Genomic DNA, 27,383 nt, shown 5'->3' with positions numbered 1-27,383 from the left:
GTTTGATCCCTGGTTCTTCCTTTCAGTTCTACTGTAAATTAACACGTGTTTTCAGGATTTTACTAAGGACTGTGGAATCTGCTATGCCTATCGACTCGATGGCACTACTCCAGATCAAGTATGCGATGATCCCCGCTGCGGACAACCTTTTCATCAGGCTTGCCTGTATGAGGTAATTAATGGGACAAACTTGTTTGTTAACTCACTGACAGATCCTAAAAAATAAGCATTTCATGCCTCAAATTTCAGATGAAGCAAAATCCCATAAGGATTGCTAGAAAAGCCACTGTGCTTCCTCTTGTGTTCTAATCCAAAATTCATAAAGGAAGATCACTGGAAGGGAACCTGCCCTGCTTTGTGCTTATACAGACTGGCTTGGCCTGCACCAGGTCAGATGTATATAAAATGAACTCTTATTTTCAAAATCCTCTGTTAATAGACAGTTCTTAAATTTGATATGAAAGAAACATGAATTTTAATTCACTTATTTGTGTTGCAGTGGCTACAAGGTCTTCCTTCGAGCAGACAGAGTTTTAATGTCATCTTCGGTGAATGTCCATATTGTAACAAGGTAAGGAAATCTGGTGAAAATGAGTGATTGAATTAAGAAATGTATGGTAGCTTTGATAAAATCAAGCCACTGTAAAGAGGCTTTTGTAAAATACAGTTTGTAGCTTTTATCTTTCCTTTACTCAGTGGGGTAAAGAGAGAATAGTTCAGACTCCCATGCAGTTAACGCACTGGTATTTAACTAAAGAAAGATCTTCGGAAGCAGCAAAAAGATGCTATGATAACTAGTATGTTAGCAACATACTAGTGTTACAATAATCAAATACCACGCTGTTATCTTTAGTGATACTTCTTTTAAATGTTGCTGTAGCAAAGAGTTAATTTCCAAAAAAAATTAATCACAACATTCATAGTACAAAACATTCCAAAAATAGTTTAGTGCATACGTAAATCTATTCAGTGCAGATTTGGAAAGTCTAAGATAACTTCTTTTTAAAAGATACGTATTTACATTATTTAAAAATCTATTTTCCAAGCCCCTGACACTGAAATCTTCCATGAAGAAACTTTGAGAAAAACAGCATGATGGGAACACTGCTGCATTTAAACAGAAGTCAACGAAACAGTGACATCAAGTAAAAGACAAAGAAAGCAATATTAGAAACAGAAGCACAAGTATAGCTATACTGTAGCGGTATCTTTCTTCAGTAAATGCAAGTCTAAATATAGTGGATATAGAAAGACCAGGTTCTTGCAATGATACCGGATGATCTGTAGTAAACAGTTGATCTTGATTGTTCTTTGTGGATTCTGAGAATGTTGCCTGGGGGTAGAGTGGTGGCCATTCTCTTCCTGTTTGTGTCTGCAGGAAAACAAAAAATTAATTATAACCTTGGTATTTGAATGAATGAGATGTAAATCAGATAAAAAAACAAAGATGCCAAAGATCTGGGTATTGAAATTATTCTGGAGAAAGCAATGCAATTCTGACAGTCTTAACTCTTGAATTTGCCGATGTGTATTAAGTGTATAATATTAAGTATGGTTAAACACCATTTAAAGAGATAGAGACTCTATCTTAATGAAGTGAAGAGCTGAAAATCTTCTATATCTGTTTTCTCAAAAATGTTAATGTATTAAGTCTTTACAGTGTTCCTGTTCATAAAGACTGGAAGCCCAGACAGTACTCTGCAATTTAATTTGCTGTTTCAACTTGTGTAACTCTTTGCATTTTATAATGAAGCTAAACTTCTCCTGATATATGATAGATGGCATAAATATCCTATTAGCATGGTCTTTGCTGCAGTTGGATAGGGTGGTTGGATTTTTAGGTCTACAGAAGCAATGGCATCTTTAGCTTACCTTCTTGACTTTCATCTCTGAAATAAATCCACAAACACTACTATTTGTTTTGTCACAAATGCAAAACTTTAAATTTTACCTTTATTTTCCACAGTGTCTGAAAAATATCTACCTTTGGTTTCCTTTCCATGATCTCATTCACAATATACTATTTTTTGTGAATACACCCTGCTTAATTTCAACTATAGCAACATAGCTTTCTTGGTGAACATTTGTAATCTAATTTGTATTTTCCCACTAGAAGTTTCCTGTCTTCATTATCAACTGCCTTATTCCTCTTTCAGATTAGTGACAGACATGAACAAATGGGTGCCATGTGATAGACAGATACTACTATGGTGTCCAACATAACAGTAGCTCATAAGTTTTTTCTTCTCTGCTTTGTGTTGTTTCCATATTCTTTTCTAGACATTACTTGTCTTTCACATTCTCTCTTTCCCAGTTTGCCAGCTGTCCTGTCTCTCACAAGCATCCTACTCTTTTTGTCCTACTCCTCTCATTCAGGTGTTCCCCTTGTGGCACAGAACTGTTTCTCCTTTTTGTTTATACCTAAACAGTAAGGGCTTTCCAGCAGTATCTTACAAAGCAAACCCACCCAATCTTTCTCATCATCTTGTCATTATCCTAGCAGCTACCTGATGTTTTCCTGAATGTACTTCCCTTAAAAGATAAAACAGGGAGAAACAACTTTCCCTCCAAGTTCTGTGTTCAGACCTTTACCTGTGTCATCTGCTAGTATTAAGAGCAGGGTGGCCATCGCATCCAAGCGTCTAGGCCAGAGCAAGGTGCCTGCAGTTAACTCCTCCAGGTGGGTGCCTAACCAAACTGCTTGGAGTTGCTCTCTGGAGAACACTTGACAGACACGCACTCATTACTTCAGCTCCTGCATTAGCCATTAGTTTTTTTTCCCCTTTGTGCATGAAGTATCCTCCTGAATTTTCATAATTTACAATATAAAATACAGTTTTCCTGTACCAATCCCCAAAATTACATGAAAGAAGTTAAGAGGAGGTCTGCAACATAAGACTAACAATCCTGCCCCTTTTTTTCCCCATCTCCAGTTTCTCATTTCAGTCTCTTAAATGTTATAGGACATCCATTTTAACTACATAGATGAAGCATTATTAATCATACTGGAACGGTGTCTTTGCTTTTAGAAAGGCTAAATCAAAACGCAAATAATAATCTAAAATGCAAGACCTGTGATCAGTTCTATTTCTGTAAAATGTATTTTTTCTTCCTTCCATAAAGAGGAGGGAAACACAAATCCCCACGTTACGCTCCAGCATCAAGAGCTACAATCCATGCGGTGTGCCTGCTGTTCAGGAGAAGTTACAGGGACACCCGCTCATTCTTTTTCTCTATGTAATGCTGGAAAGCCAAACGTGCCTCTCTTTCTGCATCTGCACCCTTCTTAAGGAGTATCAGTAGCTTTTAAACAAATTATACAGGAGGAAAATAAATGGGGGGAATGCCACCTTTTTTCCTTATTTATTTTTTTAATTTTGCACTTAAGAACTATGAAGTAGCACTCAGAATATCTTCACAGAAACAATGTTACTATGTCAAAACTCCAGAGACTTTTCAGAATCTGGCTACCTTGCTACTAGCCAAGACATCTCCAGAAATTGTTCTGCTCACCACTTTACTGCCTGATGCGCTCAGGTACAGGTGTGCTTTTTCTGCTTCACTCTCCTAACTTGTACCGGAGTCTCCAGGCAGTGACCAGCAGACTGCTTGAAGCAAAGAATTTTGTATTAATAATAAAGCTATATTAAAAGTTGCATTTTTGTGCTTATTAGAACTTGTCTTCATTTAACAGTTTATTTGTTCTATATGAAAGAAACAGCTGAATTTGCTAAGATAAACTCTGTAGAAAACAAAGGAGCACAGTACGTTCACTAAGATGTACCCTATTTTCCATTATTTTTACTAAAACCTTGATTAATATTTTTCATTCCTTAGAAATTCATTCAATACTTTTATGCAGTAGTTACTAATATTTGAGGTGAGTTAGTTAGCTTCTAAAATCCTCAGATTAAAAAGTCAGAATTTAGGAACTCCATTAAGAGTGCTATCAAGTTTTCTACTATGTAGAAAATGTAACTACTAAAGCAAATTTCTACCAAGGAAACAGCAGGGACAAAAGAAGAGATTGATGTCTCCCACCACTTTTATCTGTTCCACAGATAAGCACTGTTCCAGTGCTTTACTACAAAGCTATAGAAAAAAATTAAATGAATGTTAATTTGGCAGCAGTGTGACCAAGCAATCACATACAAACTTCTGGTGCATGTGGCAAACATCAAGTTTACATACACTCACTTTTGTGTTTGTGGGTGCTGGTGGTTTTGTTTGTTTTTCAAACTCTTATTTTAATAAAGCCCAACCTTCTTTCCCTGTGTGTCACACCTCTCCAACGGTAAAACCAAAAAACTCACCTTTTGTGGGTCAGGCTCCTGAACTGTGCTGTTCAATTTAACTGGCTTCTCCTCCGCCTGGAATCGCCTGCGTGTTACCCGAGCTTGGGGACTGCTTGGATAGTTGGAGTCTTCCTCTTTCATCTTGTTTTGCTTCTTTTGCACTGGTTTCTGCGAAGGCTTTGGTAAGTGGACCTGTGATGGACAGACAGTAATTTTGTATGCTGAAAAAAAAATCGGCAGGGTTCACCATTATCACAGGTACCATTCCGATACTTGAACCTGCCACGTTGGAAACAGGTAAGGATAGCGCCTTGCCTGCACTTACTGCCTGGGCTACATAAGAAGCTTCTAAGTTGCATGCTTCAAATAATACAAGCCATTAGGCATCTGCCTAATGCAGGACTTAATGCTTGACGTTTTTCAAGCGCTCTTCTCCTCTGCCCTTTTCAAGAGCTAACAGAGCATGCAAACTCCCAGAGATACCATGCATTTACAGCCATGCCCAAATCCTCACCTGCTGAGGCTCTGGTTGTGGGAGCATCCGGTGCACGTTACTTGGCTTTTCTTCATCTGGGAGTCGTCTGCCTGTTACCGCAGTACAGGCCTTGTTTGGGCGCCTGTATTCCTCGCCTTCCATCTTTTTTTGCTTCTGTTGGACTGGTTTTGGCACAGGCTTTGGTAAGGAAACCTGTTGATGAACAGGCAACAATTTTGTTTATTAAAAAATCCCTCAGTATTTTAAAAAGAAAACCGTTCTAACTTCAGTTCTGAGAACACGGATTGAGAGTAAGCTTTTATCTTTCTCAAAAGAATTGTTTTCAGCATTTTAGTTATCAATAAATGTCTTTTTCAAGCAGTACAAAGTTAGAGCTCTGCTGTATTTGGGAAGTATGCTACAAAATAAACTTGAGCTATACCTTTCAAAATATTCATTAATAACCTTTATTGGGAATGAAGCCAATAAGTCACTGTTTGTATCATTAAGTATAGCTGAATACATTTCATATCACTGGATTGAGTCAAATGCAAAACTGTCTAAAAGATAATCAATACTCTTTTGGCCCAGGTAATCTAATAAAGAGTGAAGTCTTCTATTCTTTTACAGTCTTGTGAAGCGTAATTGGGAAGACATGGTGAATAGTTGCTTGAGTTAATGCAAGTTTTTCGTAGTGCTGCTCTAAGCACGGGGTATCAAATGATGTCTGTTTCTGGCTTTTGTAACTTGGAAGACAAATGTAGCCAAAACACAGGCTGTATGCCACATGCCTTTGGTACTTCTGGCATGCTAATAACTCTGTAACTGTAATGTTTGCATACGGTCCTCTGTGCAGCAGCTGTATCTCAATATAGCAGCTAGAAAAGAAATAATAGGCTTCTTTTTCTTCCTGCAAATGAAATACATACAGGAGATAGAAATTGCACAACCCAAACAGCACTGAAAGTGCCAGTAGGCACTTCATAGAGCTGAATCCAAAACACCTTTTGAGAACAAATCCATAGTTCTAGTCTGTGAAAATTATTAATGTTTGGAAGCAGAAAGGTGTATCTGTTCTGAATGCCAACTCGAGCTAGTTTCAGTCAGTCTACCTCAGGACATAACACTGTCCAGAGCCTTAAGAAATGGTATTACATAGGCAAGGCTCAGAGCCACACTGACAGTTAGCTGGGTTTGGGTGCCCAAGCTGTTTTCTCTGCATGGTGGCACCATACTGCATCGTGGAAGAACTGCTGATCTTGTTGACAGCTAACTCTGCTCTCTCTACAATGTACGCATACTTTAACTTACAAAATTACTTTCAAAGGAGGACTTACAGCACTTCTGAAAATATTTATTGTATGCCTAAAAATTACCATCTTCCATTACTCATAAAGTGACAAGTTGGTGTTGTAATTATTTTTTTTTAATACGAAATGTACGGAATCTAGCAACTAGTCAGCTGGCCTTACCATACTGCATTTGGCCCTGATCCTAGCACTTTCACTGTAGGTGAGAAAGCTGAGAGTATTTATCCAGTGCCAAAAACTGCGGTAAACAAATTTGAGAATTAACCTAATTAACGTATTATCATCTTTTTGATATGTAATGGAAACAAAGTGCTAGGATGTGGCCACTGTTACACCTTTTATGTCATTCTAAGACAAATGTCATGTACTATACAGGGAGCTGGGTCTTAAAATTCAATTCTGTAGCAAGTCCTCCTCATATCATCTTCAAGGAGAGCTGGTGTTGCAGGATCTCCTTGCTGGTACTTATGGGTGTTTACTGGTCCTCAGAAGGGGATTAACCCACGATCACCTCTTTCCTGCACCAAACAGGTACAAGTGGAGTCAGACGGGTTGTCTAGAGTCAGATTCTGCTCGTAAGCAGGAAGTGAGGAGCCAGGGGTTGGTTTGTAGCAACTCCCCCTATTTTTAGGTTGCCTTTTTAATAGGAGGAATATCTGGTGAAAAAAGGAGAGGTGGAAAGCGAACACAGAGGTATGAGATGAAAGGAGTCAGAACTAGAATAACTGCAGACAGCGTCACGAAGAGCTTCAGTGGGAAGTGCCTGCCTGCCATCGAACACTGTCAGGACTGTAGCACCGAGGAGCACTGGGCCTTGAATACTCTCCAAAGTCAATAGCCACAGATTGAATATTGGATTTTCTAAAAATAGCAATAAATTTAGAGAAAGTTCAGTTACCTGCTCTCTACTTGCATTTAAGTGCCCTTTTAAGTCCTTTGAATAACCCTAGAAAGTTCCTTTCTGCAGCTGTTTTGCAGTGACTGTAAGGGAAGCTTCTCCCTGTAAGCAGCACAGCTGGCTGAAGAAACATACTCGAGGAAAAAAAATAGGTGATCACTGGAACAGCATCAGCATTCTTATTATTCCCAGAAGTAAGACAGTCAACATAAAAAGTTCTCCGAAAATGTGATGATAGGTGTCAAGATCTAGCAATATGCAGACTCTCTCCCGAGTCTTAGTGGCCACAAGAAACAATTCTGCTTAAGCCTACAGCACCAAAGTGCTAGTAAGTGACACTCCGCGTTCATGGATTTTTCAGTAGGGTTGTGCACTTGCAAACAGTAAGTGCTACAGCAGCTTTTACAGTCCAGAGGTTTTATCTTTTATGCCACCGTGCTGAACAAGTCTTAGACCAGGCAGTGAGAAGAAAACAGATTTACTATGCAGTATCCAACCCTAAGGAATCCAGAGATCCACCAGATCCACTGGAGATCAGTTAACAGCTGCCTGATATTTCAGTTAAGTTCAGAAAACAGTACAAACTGGAGAAAAAAAAAATCACCTCAAATTAGCGAGGACAACATGGTCACCATCATAGCAATGGAAATTCTGTCACGGAAATAGCTTTTGGTTTCGTTAAAAGACAAAAGTGGTAAAAAGAGAAAAGTCAATAAAATTGCTAAAATACGTATCTGTAATTACCAAGATCAAAACCCAGTGCCTTTTTATTAAACATGAACTTTTGTCCTGCCTTCCGTAATACGTAAATAGTGCTGACAATTGGTTTGTGAGGCACTTGCTACAATAAAATGTAATTGTATCATGAGAGAAAGGTGACAATCAGGAGATCATGAAAAAATTACATATTCTCACTGGTGGTTAATTAGCCATGCAAAACCCCCTCAAACAGATATTCTCTTCTATTAGGAATGATTACTATGCAGGCCTACAGATGTCAATACCACAGTCATTCAAATACTTCTTTCCCTACTAATTGAAGGTTGTAAAGCTCTGGTGCCAAGGTTTTGCTTCCAAAGAGCTAATTTATGACTAGAAGGATATTTTATGTCTTCAGTTGCAGCAGCTACAAAACTCAGCAAATCAGAACCATCTGTGCACTGATACTTGAATCACCATTCATCTCGCAGCCTATCAGTCACATTAGTTTGCATCCTGCATTCTTGGCTCACGTACACTTGTGATGGTCCAAAGTTCACCAGAAATATTAAAAATGAATGGTACCCTGACCCTGCCTTATTGCACACGCATCAGAGACAGAAACGGGGCTTTTGCATACGGGTAGTTCCAAGGCAAAGGTATGCCGGGACTGACATTTCACAGCAAGTCCAGTAAGACTGCTAATTACCTCAATTTCCACTTATTAAAACACGGTGTTATTAACCATGTAGCTTCAGACTTAAAAGCACAAACGGAAAACATAACATGATAGCTGTCAGTTTTCAAATTCCACGTCAGTGTATCACTGCATACCAATATCACAGTTAAATCCCAGAATAATAGCTCCTCCACATTAGTGGCTGCAGGAGTATAAAAGCAAATGACAAAGAACAGCTTGAAAGTACGAAAATGAATTAAATGCTTTCACTAATCAAGGTAACTTTGCTTTTAATCTGGAAAGAAGGAAAAAATTGGCATTCAGGCTTTTCTTCACGATGTTGGTGAACAAAGTCCTTGACTTCATCATTATCCTGAAAGTAAATCATTCTCCACAGACCTACTACTTTGAAGTGAGAGGCCGTAGGTCAAAAGGACTCATGACAGTTCTTCCTCCTTAAGGGTTGGCATCCCACTTTTTAGCAAAGCCAGGGGAAACAGGAATTAACAAACACGATGTATTTAAGGCAAAAAGAAATGCTGTGTCAGTCTCATTTTGCAATATTAAACTATTTCCTCTTCTACAAAAGAAAAGGCAACAATTTCGGAAATAATCCCAGAACTCTCTTACTTACTTTTGACGCTTCAGCAGTACGATTTCGTGTGCATCCTGCAGTGGAAAATTCCAGAGGGCCATCATAGCGAGTTCCACTTGACTCTAATCCATCCAGCAAGATTTTCTTGAGCGCTTGATACTTAGGCTTCTCATCATAAGCTAAGCCATAAACACATGCCAAAAACTTGGATAGTTCACCTGTGGAGTGTATTTTAAATGTAAATTTCACTTGGTGTAGACCTAGAACTTCTAAAGAATTTAATTCCCAAATGGTTGCCAATCCTATGCTGCCAAACAAGATGACAAAATTTCAGCTGAAGACAACACTCAAAACAGAGCTGACAGTATCTTGTCTTTACAAGATGAGAAAAGGAAGAGATAGACTTGGATAAACAAGCTAACCCTTAAGTGCTATCTCTTGTTATGCATATGCAGTAATTTGTGCGGTACTGCAAGTTATCCAAACATAATTAATCAAAACACTTCATTGACAAATACTGGACAGTTCTGTACAAAACAGAAGCTGCTTATATTTGAAGGATTGTAATACCACTTTAAATATTAAATAGTCTCAACAACTCTGTTTTAATCTGCATAGGTATTATCCTTAGAATGCTTTGGAGAATAGCAGAATTTTGTTTTTATTTCTAATACTCCGACAAATAGTGGTTTTGTTTACATACTAATATGGTCTAACAGCAGCATTATTTTGCTATCACTGTTGAGTGGTTCTAGAAACAAGGAAACCACTGAATGTGCAGAAATAATGCTATTAGGAAAACATGGGGGGGGGGGTAGGGGGGGCGGGTTGTCAAACTTTTATTTCAGTTGAAGACCCAAGTGTATCCTAAAACTGAAGTGCTTCACCAGATATTAGCATCTGGTAAAATCCCAGAAGTAAAAATTTACTAAATATGTATGTACATCATGAATATATTGTATGTAATATGCCCTGCATTCCAATCATGCAAATACTGAAATGTTATGAAAATAAGTGAATAAACCTAAATAGATCCTGACCTTTGAAGGAAATGTGGTGTTTTCCCTAAACAAAAAGGGGTTTTCCCTGTACTACTTGTGTATTTCACCGAAGAGACGTACAACAAGACAAACCACGCCTTCATTTGCTTTTTCAAACTCAAAATACTACGTGATAAAACTTTTGTAGACAGTTCCTTCTGTTCTAGGATAGTTACTGCTTCCTGACACCCTGGATTTCATGTGGCTGAGATCTCTTATGTCACTCTATCGCATGCATCACAGACGAAATTGATTATGATTTTTGTACTGCCGCTCACGAGGGCTGAAAATTTAGCCCGCAGTGCCAGTATTATCTACCTAGTACTTGCTTATGGGATAATGCAGGAAAGCAGCAACAGAAGTTCCTGCAATAAAGCATTAAGTATCCTTAATCATTAAGTATCATTAAGCATCAAGAATCATTTACTGTAGAATGACCAGCATTCAACTCATCCAGAAATTTACGTTCTGCCCCTGCAGTAAACAAGCCTTCAGGTTAAAAATGCTTAAAGTATAATAAGCTTGTGCATGAAGGGCAGGATCCACTTCCACTGAAGTCAGAATTGTTAGTTCAATTAAATTACACCCTAAATTAATGAGTCTGACATTCAATCTAACAAGGAGTATTACATAACTACCTTGTTATCAGCTAAATACAGATACAGCAGGCTGAATTATGCTGGACATACATGGATCCAGAGAACTTCCACTGTAGTGCCAGATGTTACACAAATAGGATAAAGGAAAACTGTTCCAAACGTCTCCATTCATGAATTACAAATATTTTGTACTATTTGTTATCTTAATACCCTATTTAATACAGAACATATCTTTGAGCATTGTAGAGATTTCTTTACTAATTCCCTCGTCCCTCAGCTTTTAATGCTCATTACCAAACCTATATTCCTGGATCTGGCAAGGGACACATCCGAACCTCGTAAAAAGCTGCTAATAGTGGAAACCTCACCCTGGTCTCTTCCATGTGCAGGAAAGAAGCCGCAGCTACCTTCTCAGAATTTAACTAACTCAGCAAGTAAACACAGGAAGACAGAGGAAAGAGAGGGAAGCTTGGGGAGGAGAGTAAGGATGTGGACAGGACATCAAAGGACTTTGGGAGCAAAAAAGGAAAGGAGAAGCCGAGTCCCGAGTTTGATTTCTAGGCTCAACAGAACTGAGCTGCACGATAGGAAAGTCAGGTGCTGCTGACTCGGATACTCCTAAGATCAGAGACTGGTAGCACTGCGTGACTCATCTGAATGCATCTGCCTAAAGGTGCAAAGCATAGCAATGAACTTTAATAATTGAAATTCAAGAGTTGGTTAAATTTGTGTTACTTTTATTTTTCTTCTTCTTCCCCCAAATAAAGTAAGACATTTAAGTGTTTTTTGTAACAGACTGAAAAGCTGTATGGTAGACACTGTGAGCACACTTACTACAGCTGCTTCCAGAAGAATTCCATTCCATCACCGAATCTGGGAGCTCATCCATAAGTCTGAAACAACATGAGAGTGCAACAATTTAATGTGGTTTTGGAGCAGGTGATTCTTCATTTGGGATTTAGGTAGACAGCAAGTCTCAATTCCAAAGGGAGTGGACCTCCGGGATAGCTAATGATTCACAGTTCTGCTTTTAAAACAAGATCTCCTCTTACCAGCTATGTTTTTAACTCTTTAGAGACTGCTGATTTCAGCAAGACCTAGCCTGCAGCATTTTAACATTAAGTTTTCCTTCATAGATGTTTTAAGCTTTCTAGAGAGAGAAAATAAATTCCTTTGAGCTGAAATAGCTTGTTCTAATTTCAGCTTAATGATTAATATTTGTGTTTGGAAATTTAAGAAGCAGTTCTGGTCTGCCTAGTAGTAATTTAACATCAGATTCTTTCTGCCATACAGACTCTCAGGCAGCTGGGTGATGGCTGTCAAAATTACAAGCAGGCAAGGCAGGGACAGAGAGAGGGAAAGGGAGGATAAACCTCTGTGAGTCCTGTGCAAAGTTAAAATAAAATACAATTAATAAAATAAAATAAAGAATCTATCCAAAAACAGAGATAGCGAAGATAATCGGAGCTCAGAATGAATCACACCCTAAAAGATGGGTGAGGTAATACCAGCTCTCATCTTTGAGCAGGCATGTATCCCAATTTCCTAGCACCTGGAGGAGCCTGCAAACGCACCAGCCCCCTTGCTCTGAGCGAAATCTATTAGTGCAGCCTAGCTGCTAATGCTTTTAAAGGATCCTTTGTTTTGTTTTAAGGAGTCATAAAGGTCCACTAACAAGGAACAGGATGCATAAATTGGGGTACACAGGCTAATAATCTTCAGTTCCGTAATCTGGTTAGCCAGCCATTTCAAATTAATTGGTTTGGCATGCAACAGCTTCCCTGAGACCCGAACTTCAGCCAAGTTCTGCCAACACAAGTCTGAAGGATGGAATCCACCAAGCACTCCTCGGTCCGAGACCCCGTGGTAACAGAGGGATGCTGCCAAGGTCAGGCCTGTGAGTCCCACCCCGTGAAGCTCTCTCTGTAGGCTTGGCATTTTGTAACAAACAGAAAGAGGAATGGGATAATTTAATGTGTAGCTACTTGGAATGCACATCTTCACGCTGCAGTCACTTTGTTTTCCTATGCAATAAACACAAATAATCTCAACTAAGAAAAAAATTACACAGTTCATTAAAAAAGTATTTTAGCTCCTTTTCTTATTCTTAAGACCTTGCACTCCTGACAATCTTTCAAACCAGGATCCAAGGCTAGACATACCTTTAGTCTCGCCAGGAGCTGTTCTTTAATGTCAGAAGGAGGGTTTTCAATTTGGGGGAATTAAATATTTAAATGTACACATTTTCCTTTTATTTAGCTTAAATTCTAATTCAAATGGAGACTCCCCTCCAATTGTGGCATGAACATTTCTGATCTCAAGTACACCAGCAGTCCTTAAATACCCCTTTAGCCATGCACAGCAGCCTCATTGCCCCAGGTACTGGTAGCAAAGACTTAAGAACCTGTTAGGGAGGGATGAGACCACCAGTGGACAGCAGAATTTGAGGTCCTGCTCTGACTCCTGCTTTCCAAATGCATCACCCTTCCAGGCCTAGCCCCGTCTTCATCCCAATCACACAGACTCACACCAAAGGACTGGTGTGCTCAGAAGTGATCTGCCTGTGCTAGTAACGTACTTATAAGTGACCAGGTAAACACCTGCATGGTGATGACTATTTCCGGCCTTTAAAAACAGCACAGGCACTCCAACATAGATAAGTTAAAGGGGAACATTACCTGATACCAAGGAACTTAATTCGTTAAACTAAAAGGATGTTAGTCCTAAATCTACCCTATCATTTTCTGTACATTTCCTCCTAAGCATGTTTGCCTGGCATCCTGAAAATGCTAGCAATTGAAGGGTTAATTGCACGGGAAGAATTAGTGAAGCAGCTTGATTGATTAAATTGATTTAACATTGAATTGTGTAAGTGTTACCTTGCAGGGGGTTGTGTAATGATCAGAAGTTCTAACGGAGAAATATTAAACATAACATACGATGTCAACATTTACAGATGCAATCTGTATTATCCACAGTCTGCAGGCTAACCTTTTTCTCTGTTGAGAGCCGATGCCACACTGAATTTGCAGATTGATTTCTGAGGATCAGCTATCCCTATTGTGTACCTCTGTTGTGACTTGCCCTACTTAAAAGTTTGCTGCCTTCTCCAATTGGGATGTTACATTTACGGATAACTACTCCTCTATACAGCCTTCTACAGGCAATGCTGTACCACATACAATTAACTCTCTCAAGTCCCAACTGTGAAAGCAGTGAAAGAAAACACTAATACACTCTGTTGCTTTAGTAAGCTCCAACGAGTCATGCTGGGAAAAAGAAAAGATTTTAAGCAAATTCTTTAGTATTTTGGTATTTAATTGTTTGTAACATCAGTAGGCTTGTATAACGTTAAAAACCTACATAAAAACATCTAAAAACTAGGTATCAAATAGCAAGTTAAATACATTCAATGCACATCTGAAAGAAAACGTCCATGAGATTTTTGTACCACAGTCTCTACAAAGCACCCAAGGACTTCAACGGAAACCTACAACACCCTTCCGCATGCGCAGTAAGGCACACACTTGTTCACAAACGTGTGCTTTAAAAAGAGTATTGAAAAAATACCTAGCAGACAAAATGACTGGACTCTGCAGCTGAGTTTATTGTACCTCCGCAGCAGCACATACGTAAAAACGTGCAAGAGGGTCTATATGCACATGGAGTTCACGTCTTTAACTGCTTCTAACACCTCCCTGTTCAGGAAAATTGTTCTAGCTCTCTTGTAAGGTGATACTCTACAGGATGTAAATTGTCCTTTTCAGACGTGTTTTAAGTGATGAGGATGTTGTAGGGTTCGGGGGTGGTACATGCATGTATACGTGTGGGTTTAGTTTTACTTTGTTTTCGCAGTCTGGACAGCTACGGGGTCCTTCAGGTTCTGCTCCCAGGGTAGTTTCCCACATAACCATTGTAGCATGCAGTAGCCAAGGATTTCAAGGTCACCTCGTCTGGATGGGGCTAAAACAGAAGGGGGGAGAAAAAAAAAAGATGAAGAATAAGAACCTCTTCTGAGGAAACAGAAAAGACGTTGATTGAACTACTGTTGATGAAATATGAAAAAGCCAAATGGGCAAAGTGTTTTGTTTGTTCAGCTGTATTAGGCCTAAAACGCCCAGGCTTTTGGCCACAGTCCACAGACAGGCAGTGACTTGTTGCTGTTGAAGTAAGGGTCACTTTCCTCACCTCCTCCAACTTCATCCTTCCTCAGTCTGGCCTGTCACATGGACTTGATCCCCATGGCCTCTGACATGATCCAGACAGCCCATAACTGAGTACCAACACTTTCTCAAAGAGCCAAGCAGTAAAACAAAGAAATAAATGTCTGCTGCTAAATTGCTAACACATGTTCCAGGAAGTCCATGGGGTCCACATTGGTCATGCAGGGACCCCGTGAGTGCAGACTAAACACTGATGGCCTTTCCTGTTCTACTACAGAGCTGTTTGAACTTGGAAGATATGACAAAACTGCCATCTAGTGTACATTTACTCACCAAAGTTGTCTGCTTACACGTACCATGAACTGTTTGTTTAGAGAGAGTTGTAGCCCAGGCTCGAATACACTTACGGTTTAGCAAGTCCTGGGTGAACTTACCACTACCTGTTTCCAAAAAGGAAGTTATTTCAGGAAGAACTTACTCTCAGCCCACACACCCTGAACACATCTATTAACTACAGAATAAAAACACAGTAGATATAATTCAATCAAAAATCAGCCCTATCCACAAACATCTCCTGTGCAGAAAAGTAACTGAAGTTAATCTATATATTGACTTTTCCAAGGGAAAGGGAAAAAATGTGATACTAACACATTTGCTGTTGCTTACTGCTAGTCAGAGGAAGCCAAACTTGAAAAATTTGAACAAGGGGGATTTTTTGCCATGTTTCTGTACACATCTGACTAGCAGCCTATAGTTTGCAGGACAAGACAACATGGGACCTGCAAAAACACAAACTGTTTATCAAGACTAAAGACAGACAGATGCAGAAGTTAAATTTGTGCTTTTCCAAAATGAGTTTGACCTTTCCAGGAATGAAAGAAGATTTCAGATTTGCTCCATACTTCTTATCTAGAGTAAAGACTGGTAGTTGAGCATAGCGCTGCTAATCCAGTTGTAAACAGATATCATATTTTACGGGCCTTCATTAAATAAATTCCAGAAAGTCACTCAGCAAACTTATCTTTTAATTTAAAAAGTCATCTGCTAAAAGCTATGGTGCCAACACATCCTAACTGTTTCTTGTTACCGTACACGCATTATTGAGAAAGCAGAAGATAAGTTCTCATGCATTCTCTATCTGAACTGCTATTAGACTATGGGATTATTAAAGGCCCTTCAACCTAACAGAACACTACACTGTCCCTCGGGGGTCGTTTATTTTCTGCACTAGATTCAACCATGTCCTAATGCAAGACTTGGCTCTCGTATTAAAATAAAAACACAATCTCTACCACTTGCTGTTCTGTAGTGATTTCTTCCGCCATAAATCTCCTGTTAACTGTGGAACAAGTCCATTCATACACATGTGTTCACAACTCCTTTTTCCATTATGGCAATTCCAGATTAGAACCATATAAGCCAGCATTTTTGATTGCAGATCCTCTAATTTTCACTCCGTGCTTTTCTGGCACCTGCTTGCGTAAGACGGGCTACGTAAAGTGGCCTTCTGAGAAAAACTGTCAGAATTATACTAGGACACTGCTATCCACGCAGGGACTAATTGATATAAATCTGTAAATAATGCTAAGTCAATTAGGCTTCAGGAGCTAACCTAAGGTTTTCTGACAAAGCAGTCCCCAGAGAATAAAGTTTACTTCCCAGTCACAGTTTGGCCACGACTAATTACCGTCTTCCTCCCAGCCAGACCTTCCAGCCCTTCCCCAGCTAACGCTAGAGCAAAGCGACCACAAACGGGGAGATGGGTGCAAGTAAAGCTCCACCAATATGTTCCTAAAGCCACAGCAGTCAACTGAAAAAAATATACACACGTGTAACTGAGCCATACATCACTTGAAAATAAAAGGGGAAATGTTTTACAGAGAGATGGTAAATTCCCGTATCACTTTATCTCCCAGGTCACTGCAAGTGTTACTGCATAAAGACTTTTGCATGTGTTTTTCATAGATCCACATGAAAATGTCAGCGTTTGATTACTTGGTTGTACGAGCTTATTCTTTCTCTCTGCTTCTCTCCCAGCTCAGTACTAGAGATGCTAACTTCCTCAACTTTTTTAATCTTTTTGATTCTAGTACAAAAAGGTATTCAAACAGCTAATTTTAATGAACTAATATGATCTATAACCAACGGAATAATTAGATTTTCACCCAAATAAAGCACTCATATATAAATTTCAACTATACGTTTACTTGAAAAATAAATCTGCTACTATAATTGGAGATTACAAGAACCCTTGATAAACAGCAACTGAGAAATGTGAATCTGGCTTCATTTTCAAATGCAATAGCCAGGCAAAAATACAACAATTTTGCTTGATAACTTGGCACCATTACAAGAGCATATATTCAAAATAAGATTTAAATCAAATTCTGTTATTTCACTGTAGACTAAAAATCTGTCGTTTTTTCTTTCTGTATAGATACTTGATTTCTGGTTTTCTATTAACTAGGAATTTTATTATTTACTATTATTATTTTAGTCTCATCTGAAATACTGCTTAACAGGAACGTGTTGGCAGTATTTTATTTCACAATTTTTTATAGTTTAACTTTTTAATTTGAAGATTTAAGGCCCGATTCTGTCCTCACTCCTGCCAAAATAAATCAGGGACAACTCCACTGAAGTTAATGAATTAACAACCACGTCAATGAAATCAGAGTCAGCCCATCAGAAGTTTTATACGCACTACAAACACATACTCAACGTGCAGGCGTAGGGCTGAACAATAACTCAGAATAACGTAACTGAAGCAATTCACCCTGAGAAGAAAATATATTATGTATCTTCGTATACTGGATTTGGCAGCTATCTGAGCCCTAATATAAATTCAGATGACTATTTCAAAATAGAACATAAATGATACCACAGCAGCCACGCTATGCTCTCAATGCTACACTGCTCCCAAGCAGCTCATCTTAAACCCATGTGAAATGGGAGTTTTCCTCCATGGACCTTATTCAGATAACTTTGTCAAGTCTTTTGAGAGATCTAGGAGGCTAATGAGCAGGAGATGAAATGTTTTTTCTATTATTTTTAATTAGCACTGTTACATTATAATTTCACCCTTAGTGTTTCTTTAGATTGGAAGCTTCTCATAAAAAGGATCGCTTTAGTTGCTTGTATTGTGTCCACGTGCAGTGGAATCTCCAATTCTCAGTGACATTACAGCATACAAATTCATATTAAATCACAAACAAATATAACTCATAGCAGAGCCATTAATCCAAATGCCCATAAAGGAAAGGAGCATTAACATGGCCATGGAGAAATATAATTATGTTAAAAAACGTCTCATTGTAATGTTTTAATAAATGAACTAAGTGTGGTACAATTTTTATTTTTTTTTTAACTTGAAGTTGAGAAGATAAAAGCAGACAAACAAGATTTGCCAAAAACCAGTTCCAGTATTAGTGGCAGGAGGAAGAGGAAGCCCAGAAGATGCAATAACGAGGTAGCGCTTCCCCAGCGCACCGGCCAGTCTCAGGGAGTTCGCTGCAGCAGTACAGTGAATTACTGAAACGAGCCGACAGCTACAGGAAAAAGGTTAGATAAATACAGTAAAAGAAAGAAGTTAAATGACTTTTAATGCCTGCAGGCCATTCTATAGGGAGTTATCCAGTCGCAGGCAGGAGTGCTGCCAGCAGGGGCCAGGAACAGTCCCTCCTTCCCTCATGTACAGTTCTGCACCGTTAGCTTGGCACTTTGCTCAAGTACTCACCGATAACAACCACCACCATGCAACGCTGGAAAGAAAAATAAATCCAGTGCAAACACAGCGTTGCCACAATTGGACTACAACCCTTCCAGATAACTCAACCTGGGGCATGGCAATGAGCAACTTCCTCCGTGCCAGCCACAGTCCCTGTCCCAAACCTGAATCCCGCAGCCACACACTCAGCTGCTTGGATGGCTGACAGGCGCAAAGCATGCTGCAGCGCTGGCAGGAGCCCCTGGAGCTCTTGGCCCACTGCGGGTGGTCAGAGGGGCCAAAAGCAGCCTGGCAGTCCTGAGGGTTCACGTCCTCTTGCAGCTGGAGCACAGCTGGCCGGCAGCCCCGGCCCCGGGATGCCTAACTCACCTCAGGAGCCACAAAAGCAGCAACACTCCTGCCTCTGTCCTGCCGCGTCCAAGCTCACGAGCACAGGACCTCGCTGCAGAGCCTCCTAGCTCGTGCACCGCTAGCGTCCATCATGCTCTGCTGCAGCTGCAATAAGAGCGTGGCCAGCGGCAGGATTCTCCTCTACACATAGGCAGGGAGCAGATAAAAAGCAGGACTGGTGAGATGGGAGGTGCCGAAGAGGGCTGGGGTCCTGACTCAGAGGGGGAGAAGTTTATGTAGTGGGAAAATGTTGGGGAACTTCACCATCAGGTCTGAGAGGGAGACAAATTGGTGGTGGCAAGAGATGGGCTACCTGGTCAGATGTAAGAGGTCCCAAGGCTGCACTAAGGAGAATGTACGGCAGGGGCTGGGGACGGGAAGCTTTACTCCTCCTTTACATCTGCACGGAAAAAATACATCACAAAGGTAAGGGGCTGACAAGCAGCCTTGGGGTTCACTAACTTTTTGAATTCCTGGTGTAGAGCATGAGAAACCCAAACTAAATAAAACAGCCGGTTCCAAGCCACACTCAACAGCTGTGCTGGAAACGGTGATGCTCATCTTATTTTTGCTACTTCTGGCCATTCTTGGCAGGACAGAATAAGCTCGTAGAGGTGGTTTCAAGAACCTATTCAATCTTTTCTCTTCTCCTTGCTAAAGCCTGACTCTTCTTTCACTTACAATGACCTTCTGCTCCCCCTCTTCTGCTGCGGACACATTTCCAATCCAACATTCAGAAACTAAAACATCTTTTTATTTATTTTACACTGCAAAGTTTCACCCATTTTTCACCAGACCAGTTATATTTTCCTTTTATTTTTGGATTTACAGTTTGTCCTGCACACAGTCTTCAGGAAGCACATACCAAATTGCAGCAAATCAATAATTCATTTGACCGACAAAAAAATGCAGCAGGCTCCCTCTGACTCCTAACTGTACATGGACAGACGCCAAATAAACCTCTTGATCCAGAGCCACTTAGAGCTGAAGTTCTCTAGAAGCCATGCAGGCTCAGAAAGAATTTGTTTCCAGGCAGAGGCGTTTATATTCCTGCACATTCTTCCTCACAAAATGAAGCCTGCAGGTATTCTAGTTGTCCCTTGAATGTAAAAGGAAAGTGAAAATGGACAAGCACCGGGCTATGTTTGTATCAACAGCAACAGTTCTCTCAGACCAGTGGGAAAAGGAGAGCAAGAACCGCCGAGCTTGCTCCTCGATCAGCCCGATGCCTGCACACCCCGAACTAACACAGCACACGAGCATCTGGGGGGACCTCGAGGCACGTGTGCTGCAATAACCCCATGTGTTGGGCACAAAGAACTGGCTAAAATGTGGCATCGCAGATAGCTGCAGCTGCCTTCCCCAAGGCAGGACATGAAAATACACAGAGACACCTTTGGCTCAATGAGACCCACTCAGAGAAAACGGATTTGCCAAACGCCAAAGTAGCCCTTACTGAGGCAAACTTCTTCAGATGCTCTGCTTATCCTTAAGCCTGTCAGAAGGCACCCCTGCTGTCTTAAGCAGCTTTTGCTATTTTAGATGTCAGTATCAGTCCTGCAAGGATTTTGGTAGGCGCCCTACCCAACGTGAGAGATCGCAGAACTACTAATAGTTACGGTGAAGTATTTGTTAAAAGGAAGGGCAGAGTTACCCCGAAATCCTTGGCAAGCAGATATATGCAGGAGGGTATTCATAGACAGTTCGTACTTTTATGCTCATCAATGATAGCAAATTAGAACTGGTCTTACGCACTCAATGCACAGGACTAGAGTATTTAAAAAAAAACTCAATATGTTAAGCGCAGTATATCTCCAGAGAAATTAGGTATTGACTGCATGCCTCAGTGAGTAGAAAATCTACAAAAATCCATAAGAGGCATCGATCCAAATATTACATTTTAACACTAACTATGTAACAATTTTTTAAACGTACATTGGGTGCAGATATAATTCTCTTTAATTATCAATCAACAAACAAAAATGTAATACTGTTTATACAGTATGGTCTTTAAAAATGAATACACTAAAATGCTATGCGAAAACTAACAATGCAGTTGTGCCATACGGAATTTGCATCAAACTAAAAAGGGTTTTAACCTAAAAACCCCTGCAGAACGATGCCTTCTTTGGTGACGCTTATTGGCCACACGTTTGCAAAGAGACACATCCACTGAAAACAGATTGCTGATGGTGTGAGATGGCAAAGCCCCAGCCTGAGCCCTGGCCTGGCACAAAATGAACTGTGGGTATGGGCAGGATGTAACCGAGGTCGCAGTGAATACCTGCACACAGGTGCCCTGAGATGGGGCACGTGTGAGCTGTGCAAAGCTTGCAACACAAAGGAGGAGCCAGCATAAGGAGCCAGGACACGGCAGGGCAGCTGATCCCAGCCTCTCCCGCCTCGTGGGATCCCCCCTCGGTTCCCACACAGGGCCAGCAGCCCCGGCAGCCCACACCAAGCTGACCTGGCTGCAGATGCAATTCACATCCCTCTCAACCCTCACCGGAGGCTGTCAGATGAGCACAGACTAACCATACCGCCCAAAAGTGAACCTTTCTGGGTCTTGCTGGACTGCAAAACTTCTACAGCCAACGAGCTCCACGGCGAGCTTGGGGAATAGACACGAATGCAGCTGGGTTAATCTCTGGATTCAGCCACGGAAACTCCAGTTCTGACTTGTATTAGTGGGAAGTGGTTGCATTTGATTGGCGTTGTGCACGGAGGTTATCATCTTCAAGCATTGCCAAGAGGCACTTTTGTAAGCAACAAATTCATAATTTTAAGTTTCAACACGTACCTCAAATCCTTGTATATATTCAGGTAGCTACTTGACGAGGAAAACCAGAGCAAGTCAAAATGTTCTCATTTGTCTAGCTCAATACAGAACTGGTACTGTATAGGGGTTTGGAGGTTTGAGACATTTATGTTGCTACACACACTCAGGAAATGCCCTCTGGAAAGGATCTCATTTATGTAAAATAACATTTTAAAAAACTGAACTCTATTCCAAGAGCATTAAAATAAAAAAAATATTCCATGCTGAAAATTTAGGTAACAAAGTAGAATTAAGGTTGTCTACGTGGCTGTGGTTTGCCAACAGCAATGCGGTCTTCAAACACTTCAGAAGAGCACCTCATCTCACTTTGTACTTGAGACTGTGCTGAGACTCAGTCACAAGTCAGGAGTACAGGAGATTGTTGAGAAGCCCTTACAAAACTGTTGGAAGTCTTTTGGCATCCTAAAACATCTCTGCAACTCTGAAGGTCACAACAAGGGATGAGATGAGGGAAACCAGTCGCTGTATTTTGCCATCTGGGCCCGTGTGATCTCTGACAGGAGTCACTGAAGATGCACATTTTCCCTGGGATGTTGAGAGACCTGCTGCAAATCAGAAACTGGTAATTTGACCTTAATGGATTCAGGCTGTTACGAAGTCAGAGCTGAGGCATTCAACGTGAACAGTTTGGATTCTCTGCAGCATACCAGATCTGATACTGTGTTCTGCAGGCTTCTCTGGCAGGAACAACAGAAAAATCTGCAGATATTCTGTTTGCAGCTATTAGCAAGCATAAATTTTTCAAGTGTAAGATCAGGGAAACCCCCCTCCTGCAGCTACCTTGCTGAATATTTTGTTTTCTGGAGTCCTTCAACTTGCAGCAATTTCACCATGGCTGTAGCTACTTGAGGGGGGAATCTAACCCCACAGCTTACTAAAGACAAAAGCTTAACTTAGAGTTGAATGTGCACACTCTTTACCACCCATGCCTGTTAAATTTCCCAATTTTCTCAAATAAAAAGAATTACCTGTCTTGTAATCATAGATTTCTCAACAGACACCTGGCTGCTAGACAAGCTAGCTACTGTAACTATCCGACTGCTGAATCCCAAACACTCCAGCCTCCACCTATTCTTCAGACGGTGCCCACATAAAACACTAGTGCACAGCCACATCAACACAACCACTACCAGGAAAACAAGCCATTGTCAGAACTCCAGAAAATGCACAGGATGCTTGGGTGGGCTACAAGAAGCTGAAAGAGATGCCTTCTTCACCACTGAATGTTTTTTTGCAGGTGAAATCATGCAATTGTCTTAGCAGCAAATACTTGACAGTCTTATTTCATTTTTCCTAATGACCAGAGTTAAACGATTGCAGGTTTTAACAGCGCCGGCAAATTATCAAGACCCTCTACATTACATGGTCAATGGTCCTTTTAATAGAAAAAGCAATAATATACAGTTGTTTGTGCCAACTAAAACTCGTTAGAAAGTATTAGTTTAAGGTAACAGTTCAGCAGCTATTAACAAGCACAAATTTCTACAGTTATCACTTGTGACACTATGATCCGAGCAAAACTGGCAACAGCATACTATTCCTTTTGTTTTAGAGGATCTTGGGGTGGAGAGGGGGGAGTAAGGGAAAGAAAAGTTAACAAAAACACTGTTTCATAGCAAGAGTCAAAGTTTTTCAATAATCACCATTTTTTCACTACCATAACATTAGAATTGACTTTTTGTCTTGCTGACATAGCAACTAAGAAAGTTGTGTTGCATTGACCATATTGATTGTGAACAATGCAGCCATCAGTGGGACTTTGCACCATATATTTTCGATATTGACCTCCCATTCCCTTTTCCATGGCTCTATGGGTCTGCTATTGGATTTGGACTGCAGTGTAATAAACAGCTAAGGTTTAATTAATGGTAAATGAATACAAGACATAGGTTATGACTTTAACTAATTAGGGAATTGTTGAATTAAGTCTGCCTTGGAATGCAAGGCAGTACAATCAATATCCAATAAAAGGACTATGTATGTAATTTACCTGCAAATGTGTTTCCAATACCATCAAAGTGAGTTTAAATAAGTAAGATATATGAAAGGCTACTGGAAAAAGATTTCAAAAAAGTTAACACTTTATGGCTTCAGAAAAGGTTTTTCTCCTTGCAGAAGGAATGTCATCTTGAAATATCCTCCTATAACACAGATGGTGACACTCAGACACAGCTCTCCCTAAAGGACAGTGCAGACCTGAAACATTTTTCCTTGATAATACAACATTAGCATGTGCTGCCTCTGCAGAGTACAGCGAACACAAACCAGTACTCCCAGCGTGAACCAATTAAGTTCATCAGCAAGCTTTTCTTAGGGCATCTTAGTCCACCTTCCAGTACTAAATGTGCAGTAGCCTTTGGGTTTTAATCGTGCTGCCCCCTTCCCCAGCAGCACTGAAGAAGTGTTCGCAGGTACAAGAAGAGGTCACCACACAAGGGTCCAATCAACCTCAAGCAATCCCCAGGACTACTTCTGTTGTATACATCAGCTCTCACAGCCTGATTACTCATGCTGTAATCACTCCTCTGAAATACAAAGAAGAAACCTACCTACTCCCTTGTGGGCATCTACGCTGGTAAACTCTATTGTCCCATTATGGCCCTTCCTAGGATTTTCCTGATACTGTTTGTGGTTCCCATTGGGACAATATCTGTAGGAAAGTCCATAATCTGCAAGATAAACCTGGAAGACATGAACAGACAAATGAATAATGCTTTTGTCCTTTGAAAGTATAACCTTTATAATTAAGTCTTAAGAAACTGATAGGTTAAGGACAGCCTTAGATCTAAATTTTATTAAACCAAATGGTGCCTCAGGATAAAATATGTACAACTGGGGGCTATAACAGCTGCCCTCCCCATTTAAATCCTTCCACTACCATACTCTTATTCCAGAGTCGAGCACAATTTCAGTCTTTTTATTTTGTTCCTAAGCTCTCTGCTCTCCAGGTGGGCATCTAGACATCATAAACCACAATATGCCTTTTATGTATCCTCATGTTGCTTATGGGACCCCTTTCTCTCCTCACTTAAAACACGCTCACACACCCCTGCTCAGATCTCCCATCAGCTGAGACTGTACAACTTCATGTCAGCAGCAAGACACGAGAGCCACGAGAAGCGAGAGGCAGTAGCTCCCCAGCACGCAGGATGCCAGCCCTGGCCGCGGGGCTGCAGCCATTACCCGACTGCAGTCTCCTCTTCTTGAATGTCACTGCCAGCAGCTTTGTACTGGCAGCAGCTATTTAAACAGAATGAGTACAATAAAACAAAGCAAAACAAACCAGCTCCCCACACCCAGCCTTGAAAGCAAACCTAGTAAATCACTCCTGAATTTAAACTAAACTTGAAGAAGGCACAGAGACAAACTTCACTCCAAGTCACTCTGAAGCAAATGCAATGCTAAATCAGTGTACAAGTATTAAAAAAAAAGAGAGGCCTCACTGGATATAAGGTAGCACACCAATGCATCCTGCCACACGTTCGTTCACCTTTCCATCCTGGCACAGGTGATTTTTTCCCAGATGCTTGGCTATAGCTACCTAAATAGCCAGTGAGGGGAAGCCCCAGGGCTCTGAAGGAGGTATGTGGGAGATGCACTTCGACATTTGTAGCGCTTCACTGTGAAAGTATCAACTGACTTAAAACTTAGAGCCATGCTCGCTTCTGTGGTGTTTGAAACTGAAAACAGAGCGACTCAGGCGAGCTGAATTACAATCCCTGCTCCTCTGCTGCCTGTCAAGACAACCCCAAACAAGTCATCTGGCTCCTGTTTCTCTCTAAGCATAGTACATCCGTGTCAGTTCTGCCACTTGCAAAATTTAGATTAAGGACACGTGTCCACTCTATGGAGTTCAGATTAACATGTTCTACCCTCCAACAGGGGTGGACTTAATACATGCACATGGTCAATTACCGCAGCGCAGCTGACAAGCAGTAACTTGTTGAAAGCAGCTGGAATTTAATCACAATCTGTCCACCCCATAATACCCCATAGGTTATTTTCTCACTCTTTTTCACACTCCCACCTGGCCTTTGACCCCTTTCATTGACCAGTTCTCACATTAGGTAATTGCTTTTTTTAAAAAAAATAAATACCCAAGTACGGTGCTTTCACTGCAAAATAAAATACAAATGCTACAGGCTGCTGTTACATTGCCAAAGGAACTGAGCTCTGGGGCAGCAGCAGAACCACCTGAAAGCAGAGATCATTGCTACTAAATCAAGTTATAAAGATAAACTTTTTCTTCCTCTAACCTTAGTTTTTGTTCTCATCAGCTAAAAGATAGTTTATCCTATAAAAGTCTACCATAAACTCCTCTAGCACTCGCTTTTAATTTAATTACATCACTCCTGGTAGAGGAAAAACAAACAAACAAAAAACCCTCAAGAAAACACAACGCATTATTTTGTAGCACATTCTGTTGAATTACTGATTCCTGTTTGTGCTCCAGGCAGCTTCAGATCCTGGGATGGCTGGTCTCTTGGTTTTACTGTTTCTGCTGCAGGATCTGTGCTTATTTGGAGCGTGTAAGCTGGGATGCAGCGCTTGCTTCCTGCAGGTTGATGGCTTTTAAGATTACTGACGACGTTTTTCACTTGACAGACTATAAAAACCGCGATACAAGATTAAAGACTGTACACGTGTTGAGAAAATCTGGGACAAGGCATAAACTTTGTTGGGTTCACCAATTTGATTTTCTCCTGCATTTACTCTCCTGCGTATTCCTGATGCTCTGGTACCTGTCCTAATTGAGCCCACAGCCCGTGCGAGAGCTAATTTAAAGTACCATAACGCCAAGTTTTGCGAGACTTCTGCCTGCTTTGTGGGCTGGGAAGGAGAGCAGGCCAGAAGATGTATTCTTCCGCAGCTAAGGAGCACATTTTGGATTTTGCTTGACTACCGACTGCTGGCATGTACCGACAGCTGGTCAGGTACAATAGGATGAAATCCAGAGGGGGGGGGGGGGGGGGGGGTGAACTTTTAGAAAGCCAGGCTATGCCTTAAATTCAAATGAGATTTTAACCATTAGAAGAAAGCAGCCCTGACAGCTCTCTGCTGCTGCCTGGGCTGCGAATGCTACGCAAGGTGACAGACAGCAGCCCAGCCTTGGTGGTCTTTCGGAGTAGCCTAGCAGCAGGAGAGTAGCCACAAACACTTAGTAGTTAAACCTGCACCTAGTAACAAATTACCAGGTCTCATCCTTAGTAACTACATACCCTTGTTGCTTTTCAGCAACAGATAAACTTAAAAATCCATCAGTAGTAGTATCAGCAGAGCAATTTTAAATTTCTACTGAAAAAAACAACCAGCCTAAAAGTGGGAAGTAGTTCTAGGTTATCCTGTCTTGACTGAAGGAGGTGAGACATGGAAACCAAGTAGCAATGACTTCTTGAAGCCACGCACAGGCAACACCTGGGAGTGCAGCAGTTTGCTCCTGAAGCTGGTCAGGGGTGCCATGGCTCAGCGTGCTTCTGGCTGAGCCACATAGCACTGCTCCAGCTCTCAGGACAGATTTTTTTCCATAATCACACAAGGGCTGGTAGCCTCTCAAGGGAAAGCCCCCAGCAAAAAGAATCCCCTTCAGCCTGCACAAAACCAGCAATGCCCTGCTACAACCTTGCCACAATCATCATTAAAACGTCTACATTATTTTAAATTACCATTAATTTAA

At 40.8% G+C, this 27,383-nt stretch overlaps 2 protein-coding genes across 4 annotated transcripts in view; one reads left to right on the top strand and one right to left on the bottom strand.

Moving 5' to 3' along the window:
- FANCL (FA complementation group L) overlaps window positions 1–1,181 on the top strand; it is a 28,908-nt gene extending 27,727 nt beyond the window's left edge. Inside the window, exons 12-14 of the mRNA XM_035321597.1 lie at window positions 56–172; window positions 500–571; window positions 1,047–1,181. Of these exons, the coding sequence (XP_035177488.1) occupies window positions 56–172; window positions 500–571; window positions 1,047–1,082 (225 nt within the window). The 3' untranslated portion in view covers window positions 1,083–1,181. The remainder of the gene's footprint in view (window positions 1–55; window positions 173–499; window positions 572–1,046) is intronic.
- VRK2 (VRK serine/threonine kinase 2) overlaps window positions 829–27,383 on the bottom strand; it is a 46,757-nt gene continuing 20,202 nt past the window's right edge. The window contains exons 7-14 of one of the 3 annotated variants that reach the window (XM_035321595.1): window positions 24,259–24,391; window positions 14,433–14,553; window positions 11,425–11,483; window positions 8,991–9,169; window positions 4,810–4,983; window positions 4,314–4,487; window positions 3,514–3,608; window positions 1,315–1,372 (exon numbers count right to left, since the gene is read on the bottom strand). In XM_035321595.1, the coding sequence (XP_035177486.1) occupies window positions 3,534–3,608; window positions 4,314–4,487; window positions 4,810–4,983; window positions 8,991–9,169; window positions 11,425–11,483; window positions 14,433–14,553; window positions 24,259–24,391 (915 nt within the window). In that variant the 3' untranslated portion in view covers window positions 1,315–1,372; window positions 3,514–3,533. Of the gene's footprint in view, window positions 1,373–3,513; window positions 3,609–4,313; window positions 4,488–4,809; window positions 4,984–8,990; window positions 9,170–11,424; window positions 11,484–14,432; window positions 14,554–24,258; window positions 24,392–27,383 lie in introns of all 3 variants that reach the window. The other 2 variants (XM_035321596.1, XM_035321594.1) reach the window with 2 other exon arrangements.

The sequence above is a fragment of the Oxyura jamaicensis genome, chromosome 3, assembly GCF_011077185.1.
Source record: "Oxyura jamaicensis isolate SHBP4307 breed ruddy duck chromosome 3, BPBGC_Ojam_1.0, whole genome shotgun sequence".
Lineage (NCBI taxonomy): Eukaryota > Metazoa > Chordata > Aves > Anseriformes > Anatidae > Oxyura > Oxyura jamaicensis.
The sequence above is the reverse complement of the archived record's forward strand: the minus strand, read 5'-3'. Positions and strand labels throughout refer to the sequence as shown.